This window comes from Zalophus californianus, chromosome 3 (genome assembly GCF_009762305.2).
Source record: "Zalophus californianus isolate mZalCal1 chromosome 3, mZalCal1.pri.v2, whole genome shotgun sequence".
In the NCBI taxonomy this organism is placed as follows: Eukaryota; Metazoa; Chordata; class Mammalia; order Carnivora; family Otariidae; genus Zalophus; species Zalophus californianus.
In genome coordinates this window covers 73,266,705-73,280,999 of record NC_045597.1, presented here as the reverse complement: position 1 = coordinate 73,280,999, position 14,295 = coordinate 73,266,705, and the positions used below count along the sequence as shown (strand labels likewise).

General features: G+C 39.3%; 1 protein-coding gene across 6 annotated transcripts in view; it reads left to right on the top strand.

Annotated features, from left to right (window-relative positions):
- The first annotated feature begins 1,143 nt into the window (after window positions 1–1,143).
- Window positions 1,144–14,295, top strand: part of PAN3 (poly(A) specific ribonuclease subunit PAN3) — a 129,238-nt gene continuing 116,086 nt past the window's right edge. For 3 of the 6 annotated variants that reach the window (XM_027591457.2, XM_027591455.2, XM_027591456.2), the window contains exon 1: window positions 1,144–5,539. In XM_027591457.2, the coding sequence (XP_027447258.1) occupies window positions 4,558–5,539 (982 nt within the window). In that variant the 5' untranslated portion in view covers window positions 1,144–4,557. The remainder of the gene's footprint in view (window positions 5,540–14,295) is intronic. The other 3 variants (XM_027591459.2, XM_027591454.2, XM_027591458.2) reach the window with 2 other exon arrangements.

Genomic DNA, 14,295 nt, shown 5'->3' with positions numbered 1-14,295 from the left:
ATATATATATATCACTGTAGGAAAAAGTTTAGTTTAGATAAAAGGTGCTATATTCCATATTTACCTGTTTTATGATTTTTTCATTCAACAACAGCTCTTGGAGTGTAATGGCACAAATAGGTCTAGCTCTGTATTTATGAACATTTAGGTTATTTCCAATTTTACTATTATCAACAATGCCTCAAATGAACATTGTGATGCATGCCTCCTTGAGCATAAAAGGATTTTCCTAAGGGAGATACCAAGAGTGGCATTGTTGGGTCTTGGGCATGGATATTTGAAAATTTTACAAATATTGCCAAATTGCCCTCCGAAGTGGCCAGATTAGTTAGCCCTCCTACCAGCAGTGTTTCTTTCTGGTATTTTTAAAAACAAAAACATTTTTGTTTCTGATTACAAAAGGCTCACAACAGAAAGGAATGGATGCCTTAAACATTATTTTAGTGTGAGACTTTACACAATCACATACTACGAGGAGAGTCAGAGAAGATGCTGCATGGAGAACATTAGACCCCTGAGGAAATGTTCGAAGTTCAAAGTTCGGAGCATCAGTGAAAGGATCAGTCCTAGATGGAAGAAGGGGCTCCTAGTTCTTTCTTTTTATGGCCATATGAAGTAGAAAGCAAGGTAGAAGGGTTGGGATGGCCGGGGGGTGGGGGGGTGGGTGGGGGGGGTGGCGGGGGGTTGGGTACTGAAAATGCAGACACATTTTAAAATAGGTTATACCGGGACAACGGGAAGGCAGGTGACTGGGACACTGTTTCTCAAAATGTGTTTGAGGAACACTGACTCTGCAAGATGAGTAAAAAAATAAAAAAAAGTGTTAAAAAATTATGGTAAATTCTTCTTACTAAATCCTGCTTTTGGAGAATTACAACATATCAACATATTCAAGGCTCTGAAAAAGACAAAGTTGTTTAATTCAGCATTTCCCAAACTTTCTCAGCAATAGAACCTTTTCCTTTGTGTAAAAGCAGTTAATACACTGCTGAACCAGTCATCTGTGAAATATACTTTGGGAATCATTGGACTAGTGATAATTTGAAGAAATGGGCAACAAATGAGTGTCCAGCTTGTCTTCACAAAATTAATTTATTTGAAAACAAAATGAAACCAAAAATACACAATTTAACAAACATCCATGTACTAACTCCTTAGAATTAAAAGGTTAAGATTAAATTACATTAACTTTTTAATGCTTATTTTTCTATTATAGAAATAATATATATTCATGAAACAAATTTGGGAAGAAGAGGAAAGATGGGAAAAAACTACTCCCTCATTTTACCACCTTAGTAAAACCATTGTTGATGTTTTGAGACAGTTACTTTATTGTGATTTCTATTAGGTTTTTTATTGTTTACATCATTATAATAACACAGCATATATAATTTTGTATCATGTATTTACATTGTATTGTAAGCACTACTGTACATCATCATGGCTGCCTTTTTTAATGGCTGCATAATATTCCAAGTGGAGAGTTGACTAACCATTCTCTTTGGTTTTAGAATTTACACTGTTGGCAACTCTTTCTTTTTTGGCTTTCATATGAAATACTGCAATGATTACATGGGAGCATAAAACTCCTTATTTACAGTTATTTTCTTAGGACTTATTTGCCAAGTAGAATAATATAGTTCAAAGGTAATGTACATTTTAAAGGGTTTTGAAAAAATACTGCCTATTTGTTTTGGGGGGGGCAAGGGGAAAGGTTGCATCATCAGTAATACATTATAGTGCCTATTTGTGGGCCCCTGGGTGGCTTAGTTGGTTAAGTGTCTGCCTTTGGCTCGGGTCATGATCACGGGGTCTTGGGATCGAGTCCTGCATCGGGCTCCTTGCTCAGTGGGGAGCCTGCTTCTCCCTCTGCCTGCAGCACCCCCTGCTTGTGCTCTGACAGATAAATAAAATCTTAAAAAAAAAAAGTGCCTGTTTGCTCTGTTTCCCTCCAATTTAATTCAGATTTCAATTTGTTAGCACTGGTCCATTTTTTTCCAGCTGATGGACATTCACAAATCCTAATCTGTCATTTATTGCATTATCTATCCCCACTGGTTTTGCAACCCATTACAGATCTGCTAAACATGTTACATATTTCTCCATCTAGGCAGTGAATAACATTTTTTCATAAAATGTTAAGAACAGAGTCCAAAGGAAGATAGTAAAGACCATGTTTACATGTATCAATTTATCAATACTCTTTGGATATTGTTTAAAGAGCTTCACTGGCAGCTTCATCAACATTTTGATTATGACTAATAAAAGATACTTAGGTCACATAACTGTAGTATCTTAGTCTACTTTTTTCCATCTTGTTCACAATGATTTAATAGAAAACTCTGACAAATGGAGTATTGAGGGATGATTTCTCTTTGGCTTTTCCCCCTCATGATTCCAGGCTGTATTTTACACATTTTTGTGTATCAGAGCCTAGCACAGAGCTTGCTTGATACATAGTACACAGATTCTCAATAAGTTTATTTGAATGATATGCTTAATTTGGCATGAATTTAATGAACCTCTGTTGTCCACCATAGTTCCAAACCATTAATAAACATACATGTTCATTTAGGAATGGCAGATGTTTAATGGAAAGAGTACTTGGAAAAAAAAAGATTTTATTTATTTATTTGAGAGAGAGAGAGTGGAAGGAGCAGAGTGAGTGGGACAAGCAGACTCTGTGCTGAGGATCCTGAGGTCATGACCTGCGCTGAAATCAAGAGTTGGTTGCTTAACTGACTGAGCCACCCAGGCCCCTGCCCCCGCCTCAAAGAGCACATTTTATAATTAGAAGTCCCTGTAAGTTGGCTTTGCAACTTACAAGTTGGTAACTCTGTAAATCCAGACCTTACTCAGTTTGTTCATCTACAAAATGGTGATAACCCATCTTCCTTACTTTCCTCATAGGGTTCTTAGAAGAATTAAAGTGTTTTTCTCTAAAGGGAAATCTGATCATGTCCTTACTTGGACTTTTTAAGACCCTGTAATAACTTTTTATTGCCCTCAAGAAAGAGTTAAATCCTTTAACGTGCCAGAGACTTCTGTGATCACCATTCTAACAATGAAAGCTCTCTTTTGCTGCAAGGCCTTTTGCACAAGCTGTCTGCCTTGCCTGTAAAGCTATTTTCTGCACCCTTCTATGTTGATTACTACTAGCAGCAATTCTACTAATAGCAATAGCTAAAATCTACTGAATTCTTACTAGGCATGGGACACTCTACATATAGTGGTTTATATTTTATCAAGTAGATACTATTATCTGTTTTACAGATAAGGCACAGAGAAGTGAAGCAACTTACCCAGAGTAACACAGCTATTAAGCCTCAGCTTACAAATTCACATCTGTCTGAATTCAAAGCAGATGTTCTCAATTTCTACTATTATGGTATCAACTTTCTCCAGAAAGTCTAACATCTTTAACATCCTCTAATAGCCAATGTGGTAAGATTAGCACTTAAGGCACTGCTTTATAATTGCCTGTGTACTTTATGCGGGGCTCTGCAACCAGAGGGATAAACAATCCATTTGAACTCAGACAAGACTGCATCTAGTTTACTTTTGTTTCTCCAGCTCCTAGCAGTTCCTGCTACACATAATGGGCATTAATAAATATTTGCTGAATAAATAAATCTGTGAAAGTGTTTTTAAACAAGACATAAGACAATGTTATTTTTGAATTTAGTTAAGGAACATCACCAGGCTTACCAGTTTGTGATGTATGGGATCCACTTTCCCCCCTTTTTGCAGTGTAGTACACTTGCTTATATCCGTTCTTCTGTGATCTCTTTTGTTTGCCACAATTCCTTAAATACTATCGACAAATATTCCCCATTCACAACTGCGATACTGTCTTCTGAGAAAATCTTTTACAGAGGAGAAAAACTAAAATGTTAAAATTACTTTTCCCTTCATAGCAAGGGAAAACTTTTTTTTTTTTTTAAGTACAGCGCAGCAAAACATTAGAGATCTCTAAGGGAAAAACTATCTTTTAAAAATGAACTTCAAATCAAGACTAGGCTGATTGGAGAAAAGCAACCTAGCACATTTATAAATGAAACGTTCTGGCGCTGCCTAGGCAGTGTTGTCCCCAGGTGGCATCTTATTTTTCATAATATTTTACTGAAGTCTTTCAGTAATATAAATAGAGAAAACAGGTGCTGCACCGAGCAGGGGGTTTGTCCAAATCAACCTTTTTTGGCTCAGTTTTTTGATAGAAGGCCCAGAACTTAAGGTAATCAGTCCTGCAGCTCTTACCACCTTCAAGGAGAAGGAAAAAGAAGATGGTGAAAAAAGAGGGAGAGGAAGTGTGGCAAACAGATGAAACTATACTTCATACAGAGCAAGGGCTTGGCCTCCTTCCCAAGGTGCGGCCCCTCAAACTGACCGTTTACATTCTGTTAATTTTGTCTTTTCAATGAAAAAAGGACGCCTGGTTTTATAAGTAAGAGGATATACAAAAAAGGAAGGTATTCGTCTCGTGAGAACTTCACCACCCCGATCAGCTTCTGGGAAGGCCACCGCGAACAGCCCATCCAACCGCCGGCCCGCTCTCGGATGCCCCGGGGGCCGGACGCCTGGCGAGGGTTCCCCTCGCGCTCCCGCTACCCACAAGCCACCGCGCCTCGGCGCGCCTGCGCAACGGCGACGGCCCTCTCAGGAAGAGGAAAATGGAATAAACAACTCGGAGGAACCAGAGCGCGAGAGAGCGAGTGGAGGCAGAATTTAAAAATAAACCGGCCTCTTCACCCTCCCAGCCGGTTCATCGCCGCCGCTCCCCCTTCCCTAGCCCGCGCCCTCGAAGGCCCCGTCTGGGCCCGCGCGCCCACCCCGTCGTCCCGCGCGGCCCCTTTAAGAAAAGAGAACGAGAGAGTGAGTGAGAGAGAATCCCAACTCTCCCCCTCCCCTCCCTTCCCTCCTACCCCCTCCTCCCTCCCCTCTCCCCTCCCCCCCTCTCCCCGGGCGGCTCCGGCTCCCGCAGCGGGACAGACCCACCCGCCCAGGCTTTTATCCGGCACCGGCAGCGTCTTCCTTCCCTCCTCGGTCTATGGTGGCGGCGGCGGTGGCGGCTCCTCGGGCGGCAGCGGAAGACGAGGCTGCGGCGTTGCCATGAACAGTGGCGGCGGCCTCCCGCCCCCCTCGGCCGCCGCCTCCCCTTCCTCCTCCTCGCTGGCGGCGGCAGTGGCGGTGGTGGCCCCGCCGGGGGTCGGGGGTGTCCCCGGCGGGGCGGCGGCGGGAGTGAAGCTGAAGTACTGCCGCTACTACGCTAAGGATAAGACTTGCTTCTACGGGGAGGAGTGTCAGTTCCTGCATGAGGACCCGGCCGCCGGAGCTGCCCCGGCCCTCGGCCTCCATAGCAACAGCGTCCCCCTGGCTCTGGCGGGCGCGCCCGTGGCCGCCTTTCCGCCCGGAGCAGTCCCGGGCGGGGGAGCCGGGCCGCCCCCGGGGCCCAAGAAGCCGGACCTAGGGGGTCCGGGTGCAGGAGCCGCAGCCGGCGGAGGAGGCAGCAGCGGGGTACTCGATGGACCGCGGCTGGCAAGTAAGTGTGGTCCGGGCTGGGAGGGCCGCCTCGGCCTTGGGTCGGCGGCGGAGCGAAGGCCTGGGGTCGGAGGGGGCCCGGATGAGGCCCTGCAACGAGCTTTGCCCGCGGGTTCCCCCCTTCACCTCCCTAGGCGGTCTGAGAGGCCTAGGCCGGGCCTGAGCCCTCCTTCCTTCTTCCTGCTTCCCCTCCTCACAGCCCGAGGCGAGCCGGGGAGTGAGGGGAGGCTGGGTTCCCCGGTACGTGGGTGGGTGGACTGGGGTGCTGTGAGTGGGGGCGGGGAGGAAGGGGGATGGGCTGTGGCGTGCGGTGTGTGAGAAAGGGGGTGTCGTTTCCGGGGGGTGTGGAAAGGGGCTGGATTTGCAGGCACATGTGTTTTGCGTGCCCGTGTGGAGTGGTGTCTGCGGAGTGTTGAGGTTCCCTAGTGGGTGTGTGTGGGTAGGGGGCGGGAGGTGATGGGCGGGCTTGAGGCTTCCTAGAGTAGGTTGAAAGAACGGAGAAAGTTTGTGTAAGGCTTATGAGAGAAAGATTTTCCAGGCAGGGAATGCTTTCTAAGGATTAGGAGTGAAGGGACTGCAGCTTTTATGTTGTGTTTAGGTTTAGTCGAGAGTTCAGATTAGGAATATATCAAGACTTGCATTCAGCATAGTTTTCTTGAAGCCAAGATAAGTTTGCTGGGTGTCAGTAGGGATCCTGTCTTCTACAACTTGGTATCCAGCAAACTCTTAGCATGGAGCCTTGAAAACGTGTCCTGTGCAGCGTTCACTTGTGTGCGACTGAGCACTTGAGTTCGAGTAGCTTAAAGCTGTTGGTACTTTTTACTTTTTCATTTGTCATTATCTAGTGCCTTGCAACTTTTTAGTTTTTGATGAGTGGAGTTTACAATTATTAGTGTAAATGCAATCTATTTTACAGAAGGTTGCTCTTAAGCAAGAAACAGAGCAGGTGGCGGATTTTTCTTTTTTGTTTCTCAGTATATTGACTATTTCTAAACCAAAAGGGTTACTTTCTTGGGCATTCTAAACAGTTTTTAGATCTTAAAATAATTTGATAGGCAACTTGGACGTTAATACATTTTTGCCCTCTCCCCCCCTTTTTTTTAGCAGTTATTTGCTTTATGAGGATTATTTAGTGTTTTCCCAGAGATTTGCTCTTTTAAAAAAGATTGCTGTGATGGACCTAACCTTAACGCAGATGTATTTGGCCAGATTGATATGCTCAGAAAATTAATTTGTAACTAAAAGTGTTTTGTAAAAAATGGTTACTTTATTGGTGGAAATTTATCACTTTGGAGTAGCAACTTCGTATTTTCAAGGTAAACTTTTGCTGGTCCCAGTGAGTTGTGGCTCAAAGTAATTTAATTTAAAAGTGTTTGGATAGTAGGGGTAAACTGATCGGTAATGATCGGTAGCTTTGGTAGCTTTGTTACGTAGAGAAAGGCATTTTCAAAAATGCTCGCATTTGATTTAATGTTATCTTTCTAGGATTTTCTAATACATATAGGTAGGTAGATTTGGGACATGAAAGAGAAGGCATGATATTGTAAACAGGTGAAGATGGGAGGTGGAGGAAAGATACTGGCAGTGGCTCAAAGGTGAGGATCATTCCATACCTCAGAAAAGGAAAGTAATTGGGATATAGGATCTTGAGAGAACAAGTAGTTATTGTAAAAGAAGGCATTTTAAAACTTAATAGTCATTTAACAGATTTGATTAAATAGCTGAGTTATGTATTTAGGTTCTGTAGGGCTTGCTTTAACTTGCCTGGGTGAACCCTGAGGCTCCTCTTTTCTGCTGTAGACTTCTTGGTAACTGAGTAGTATGTAGGTTGTGACTCCTTTTAGATGAGAACAAATGGCTTCCTATCAGTGAGTGGCAAGTAAAGTTGTTCAGGAATCAGGGAAGAGGATTGTGTTGGTAATTTAATGGCTGCTTTGAATTTTTACATTTAAATGTTTAATTTTTAGTTTGCTTTCTACCTTTTACTGGGTTCTTTGCTGTATCTTTGGAAATAGGCTTGATTTGTTAAGTGCATGAGGCAATTAAACTATGGAACACATTCTAAGAGGTAGTGCTATCAGGAGAAATTTAAATTTTGTTAGTTGCTGCCTTGATCATCTAGCATCACAGTTTTATTTTGCTTTTATTTTTTCTTTGCTCTTCTTTAAAGGTAAGATTGTACAGCGCTTCCTTAGCTGAGAGGTCATAAACTGATCTGCTCTGATAAGCTAGATCTGCCTGCAGGAATATTTTGTTTGGGCTACATGGAATCTTTGGTGTGTGCATGTGTGGGTTAAAAGATTTTATTGAGGTATACATACCCAGGGAAAAGTGTACAAGTCAGAAGTTTTTTGAATTTTCACAAGATGAACACACAGCTTATAATCAGTACTCAGATCAAGAAATAGGACCTAATCAGTAACCCCAGAAGTCCTGCTCTTGCCCCCTTCCAGTCAGTACCCTTTCTCAAATGTGACTTCTGATTTCTAACACTACATTCTGACACAGATTCATTTTTCATTTTTTTGGAACTTTATAGGAATGGGCTTCTTTAAACATACCTGTGAGATCCATTCCTGTGATGTAGAAACAGCTTGTATGGTCTCATTTCTGTATAGTGTTACATTGTATGAATATACCACATTTCATTTTCTTATTTTCCTGTTGGTGGGCAGTGGAATGTTTCCAATTTTTGTCTATTAAAAACACTGTTTTGAACATTCTTGAACATGGTTTTTGATGAACAAGTCAGGGTTTCTGTTGGATCACTTGGGGGTTGAATTGCTGGGTCATAATAGGGTATGCATATGTTCAGATTTAGTAGATGATTTCTCAGGTGGTTGTACTATATTTACATTCCCTTTTGGCAGTGTGTGAGAGTTCTAGTTCTGCATTCTCACCAATACTTGGTATTAGCGGTCTTATAATTTTAGCCATTTTGGTGGCTCAAATTTATAGTATAATTTTTTCTTGCATGTGTGTGGATTGTAGTTAGTTAACATTTAAAAATCAAAAGATGTAATATAGAAGATTTCTGACTTCCTTTGAAGGGCAGCTCTTACTTGTATTGGGATTAGGACTGTTGGGGCAAGACTCTCGGTTTTGCCTTACTCCCTGACTTAGATGTGACTTTTATGTGTCCGGCTACTTTAGGCATTTTGAGTTTTTGACCCTTGCTTTACTACCTCACAAAGCAGCATTGCTTTGTTAGTGTTTCAGATCATGTTAAAACTTAAGAGGTAAATGCAAGAGAAAATTTTATCCTTATTTTGTTAGTATTGGAAAACTGAAGCATAAAGGTTTTTTCTTCTTAATATACTTAGTTGCAGTGATGTTTCAGTCTTGTGAAGGAACCATACTTTAATTTGTTGCTTACCTTTTATGTATACAGGGTATTACATTTTCTTAGTCCAGCTCTCCAGGTCTTTTGCTTACCTGGCAGTGTAGTAGTAAACGTGTTCTGGCATTCAGGATTTTTGTTTGGCAAACAACAGTTTATTTTTTGTAAAGAAGTATTTAAGTGTTTGTTTTGTTTTTAAGAGAGAGAACCGGTGGGAGCGGTGGTGGGGGATTGGGGGGTAGAGGGAGAAGAGGGCAGAGGGAGAAGTAGAGAGAATCTTAAGCAGGCTCCACACCCACCATGGAACCTGAAGTGGGGTTCCATCTCACAACTCTCAGATCATGACCTGAGCCAAAAATCAAAGAGTCGGGCACTTAACCGACTGAGCCACCCAGGTGCCTCTGAAGAAGAATTTAAGCTTTTGACATTTTGTATTTCTGATGGACTTGGGATCGTCTGAGGCTTAAATGTGTTTTGATTTGGGTTCAATTGAATTACTGCTTCTTGATATTTTAATAATGTAATTCTAATTTTCAGCTAGCTAGACTCTAATCTTCAAGGTGCTCAATTTTTAGCAGCTGAACTATATGCCAATGTTTATATTTTTTGTACATTACTTTATTTGAAATCCAGTGGATTTATTTTACCAAAAACAGACATAATTTTCAGTTCAACTAGCTTAATTAGCAGTGAAGCCTTTGATGTAAGACACATCTGTAATGGAATCTTGGCTTTCTTATTAGTTTGGGATCTTGTTTAAATTTTAAACCTCTAAGCTTCAGTTTTTCTTATTTTAAAAATGGGGGTAACAATAGCGCTTACTTCAGAGTTGCGATGGGATTGCATGTGATACTATCAGTGCATTGCTCGGCCCATAGTGAGGTTTTAGTCGTAGTTGCTGCTCTTACTCAGTATTATTAATAATAAGTCTGTAAGTTGTATATTTTCTTTCCTTCGCCAATTTTGAGAATATACTTTTAAGACTAGTGAAATACCTAGATTATTAAACTGTGGTTGTCTGTCCAAATGGAAGAGAACAGTGGATAAATTAAAGTTCATTTACTTTGGATTATATAATGTGTGTGGCAAACTGTTTAAGTCAGGATTACACTTACCTGTATCAGCTAACAGGAAAGAGAATAGTGGGAATTTGTCATAGGTTTAAACATTTTAAACATGGTATAGGTTTAAACATTTTTATTGGACAGTACACACACTGTATAACAAAGACTTTATAATTCCATTCATTTCACTCATTTTATATTGTGCTTGCAAGGGGACAAGCTTTGACTAAACTAGGTAATAGGACTACAACATTGAATGAAACGAAATTCTGCCCCAAAGGAGAGGGCAGATTGTATTGTAGAGGAGAATACAAACACATGTATAAGATAATATTAAGCCTTGATAAGTTTTATGAGGAATATTCAAAGAGGGATGTATTATCATAATTTGAGGCAAGATTCAGTTAATGAATAAAAGTGCACACTCTTTCCATAAACGTGCATTTGAAATAGCCATGTAAGAAGATAAATGGTTGCCAAAACAAAGCAAAATATCTTTATATTTTTGCCCTTTTATAGGATTTTTCACTTTTTAAGATTTTATTTATGTGTCAGAGAGAGAGGGAGAGAGAGTGAGCGAGAGAGTGCACACAAGCAGGGGGAGCCGCTGAGCAGGGAGCCCCATGCGGGACTGGAGCCCCATGCGGGACTCGATCCCGGGATCATGACCTGAGCTGAACAAAGGCAGACGCTTAACCAACTGAGGTACCCAGGCATCCCGGATTTTTTACTTTTTAAATTAACCTTCTATTTTGAGATAATTAGAGAGGCACATGCAGTTGTAAGAAATGATACACAGAGAACTTGTTGTTCCATCACTCATTTTCTTCCCACTGTAACATGTTTCCTAAGTGTAGTACAGTATCACAACCAGCATTGATTGATACAGCCCACTCATATTCATATTTCTGTAATCCGATTTGCATTCGTGTGTGCCCACACATGTGCAGTTAGTTCTGTGGAATTTCTTGCATATATGTTTGTGTACTTGCTAACACAGTCCAAGACATAGAACAGTTTTATCACCCTCTAGTTGCCCTTTTGTAACCCTCCCTTACTCCCTCCCCAAACTTGGCAACTACTAATTTGCTCTCCTTTCTGTAATTTTGTCATTTCAAGAATGTTTAAATGGATTTATGTAGCATGAAATCTTTTGGGATTAGTCCCCCCCGCCCCCACTAAGCACAGTTCTCTCAAGATTCAGCCAAGTTATGTGTATCAAGAGTTCATTTGTACTTATTGCTGAATTTTTCTCTGTTTTTTAACTCAGGAAATTTATTATGGGACAGCATTTTTTGGTTTGCTTTTCTATAGGCGTATCTACTTTGTGTACAAAGTTATGAACATTTACAGTAACCCAGAAATGATATTTTAAAGATTCGTGCTAGAAGCATTTATTGACAAACTTGAATACTTATTTATATATTTTAGGGTTGGTTTTCACTTATTTAATCTTTTTTTAGTTATGAAACAAATGTTTTTTGTAAAAATTTCCATTGGAGCAGTAGTGTATAAAGTCAAAGTAGACCAATCTCCTCATCTCATTATCTGGGGTTAATAGTTATTAATATACTGCTTTTGTGCTCTTAAGGGCTCTACCTCCAAATACAATTACATTGAGGGTTAGGGCTTCAGTATATGAATTTTGAGAGAAAACAGTTCAGTCCATAATTTGTGTGTGCATGCACACACACTTAAGTTTTGTAGCAGTATTTCTCATGTTTTTTTCCATATTAACTTTATATCCTATTTATAAAATAGTTTAGTCCAAGACTATATAAGTGGAATATGATAAAATACTTGTTTTATGTACTGTTTCCATATAGCTGTTAGAAAGCCAATATATACAAGTACAAAGATTTTGATTTTAGTGCTCTTACAAAATCAACTTTGTGATCTTAAATTAGTCATTTAGTCCATGTGGAAATAATGTTTCTTTATCTGTAAAATGGGAGAATGGGGTATGGAGTGCGTGATGTCCAAAATGCTTTTAGCTCTAAAATGCTCTGTGTTCTAAATGTTCATGTTCTAGAAAACAAATTACTTCATGTTTGATCTTTAGATCCTCTTCCTCTCCCAACAACTCTTAAAAAACACTGACTGCTCAGCAGTTTAACATCCAGTACACGGAAGAGCATGTTGATCTCACTAATCTTGGCTGAGTTAATTGACATGTAGATAACAATCCTCTTCCATAGAAAAGCTCTCCCCTTTTTTGATGTCTGTTTTGTTATCTATTTTTTTCTTTAAAAATAAAGTTATTGTTCCTATTTTTTTCTTTTTAAAGTAAACTCCATACCCAATGTGGGGCTTGAACTCAACCACCCTGGTATCAAGAGTCTCATGCTCCACTGGCTAAGCCAACCAGGTGCCCCTGTTCCTATTTTTCTCAAGCTAGTTTTTAATTACATTTTTTATTATAAAAATTCCAGTTTAAAAAAATAGGAAACGATGTCTTGTTTTGGGAACTAAAAATGTAATACATGCACAGTTTAAAAATTTAACACAAAAGGGTGTACCCAGTGAAAAATAGTCTCCCTCCTTTAGTTCCCTGATTCCTTTCCAAAAGATAGTCACTCTAATTTATTATGTATGCATTCGGAAATATTCTTTGCCTATACAATCATTTATATGTTTCTAGCACCTACTGACACATATACACGTATGCACACACACAGAAGCACTTTGAATTTTCTCGTTGAATTGCGTATCTTGTGGTTTGTTCGACATTTACACACAGAAATCTACCTTGTTCTTTTTAAAGGCTGCATAATATTCTGCTGTATGTTGTATTATTCTTTCTAATGGATATTTAGGTTATTTGTAGTCTTTTATTACAAATAATGGCAGTAAGCTGTTGTATCTTAATGCATTATGTACATTTATACATAAATTCACACAAAATATGATATGCACATATGTTAAGCATACAGAATCTTCTTCAGTAATTTGGTTCAAATTTGGTACCTTAAAAAAAATTATGCAGACAGCTGCCATATGATCTCACTTATATGTGGAATCTAAAAAATCCTTGAACTCAGAGATACAGGGAACTGATTGGTAGTTGCCGGAGGTGGGGAGTGGAGGGGGGTGAGAAATGGATGAAGATGGTCAAAAGGTACAAACTTCTAGTTACAAGGTAAGTAATTCTTGAGTATGTAATGTATAGCAAGGTGGCTGTAGTTAACAATATTGTATTGTGTGTACTTGGAAGTTGCTAAGAGAGTAGATCTTGAAAGTTCTCAGCATAAGGAAAAAATGGTAACTGTAGTGATTGATGTTAGATAAACAATGCGGTAATCATTTTGCAGTATATGCATAAATCTAATCATTATGTTGTACACCTAAAATGAATGTAACATTCCATGCCAATTATAGCTTGATAAAAAAAAAAATCTGTATTTTATACATTATTAGCTGAAATAAGATATTTGAAATAGTCATCCATATCAAATCTGCCCAGGCAAGATTTTTTTCCCAGTGGCTCACATATCTAGAGATAGTTGTGTAAATCACATCTTTTACAACTTAATAGATTAGTATTTGTTAATACTTGTTTGGCAATTTCATTTGTATATTTAATAAAAGACTAGTGTTATTATTTAATAGTCTTTCGTTTATCTGCATTTTTGATATGGTTACCTTAGGGTGTTTTCATAAAAGGTAGAGCATGACAGAGCTGGAAAAACGGGAAAAGACTTTAAAAATTATTAGATATAACTTTCTTATTTTGCTTATCTGTTCCTAAGCTTATTCTGTCGTTTAATATTGCTGTTCCTGAAACTGACTGTATACTTGATTGAAAGGATGAGATCAGAGGTGAAGAAAAACAAAATGGAATCAGGCCTCTTAAATTCCTTAAGTGACCTTTTATGGCTCATAGACTTTATAGCAATATCAGCTATCTCTGAGGAAGAGTCTTGACAATGATGGGACAGGGTATTTTCTCCCTACTCCCAAGGCTTGGAAAAATGATAAAGGCAGTTTTTAAAATAGAAATTTTAGCTGAGTCCTCTGGTATAGATTATAAAAAGATTTAATGTAAACAAATAATGTATTCGAAAAACTTAGATTTTGGCAAACTTTCAACTTAGTATAATTAGGTCTAAAAGTGGAGATTCATTAATTTTATTTAATTATTTGATTAACACACATTTACTGAGCACTTGCTCTGTGTCAGCTACTGTTTAGATTCTTGGGATACGTTAATAACCAATAAATGAAACATTCCTTCCTTTGTGAACCTTCCATTTTAATGGGTAGTGTGGGCAGTATTTGTAAACATAACCCCCAAGATTTTATAGTATATTAAAAGATGATAATTGCTATTAAAAAAAAAGCCAACTCTGCTCT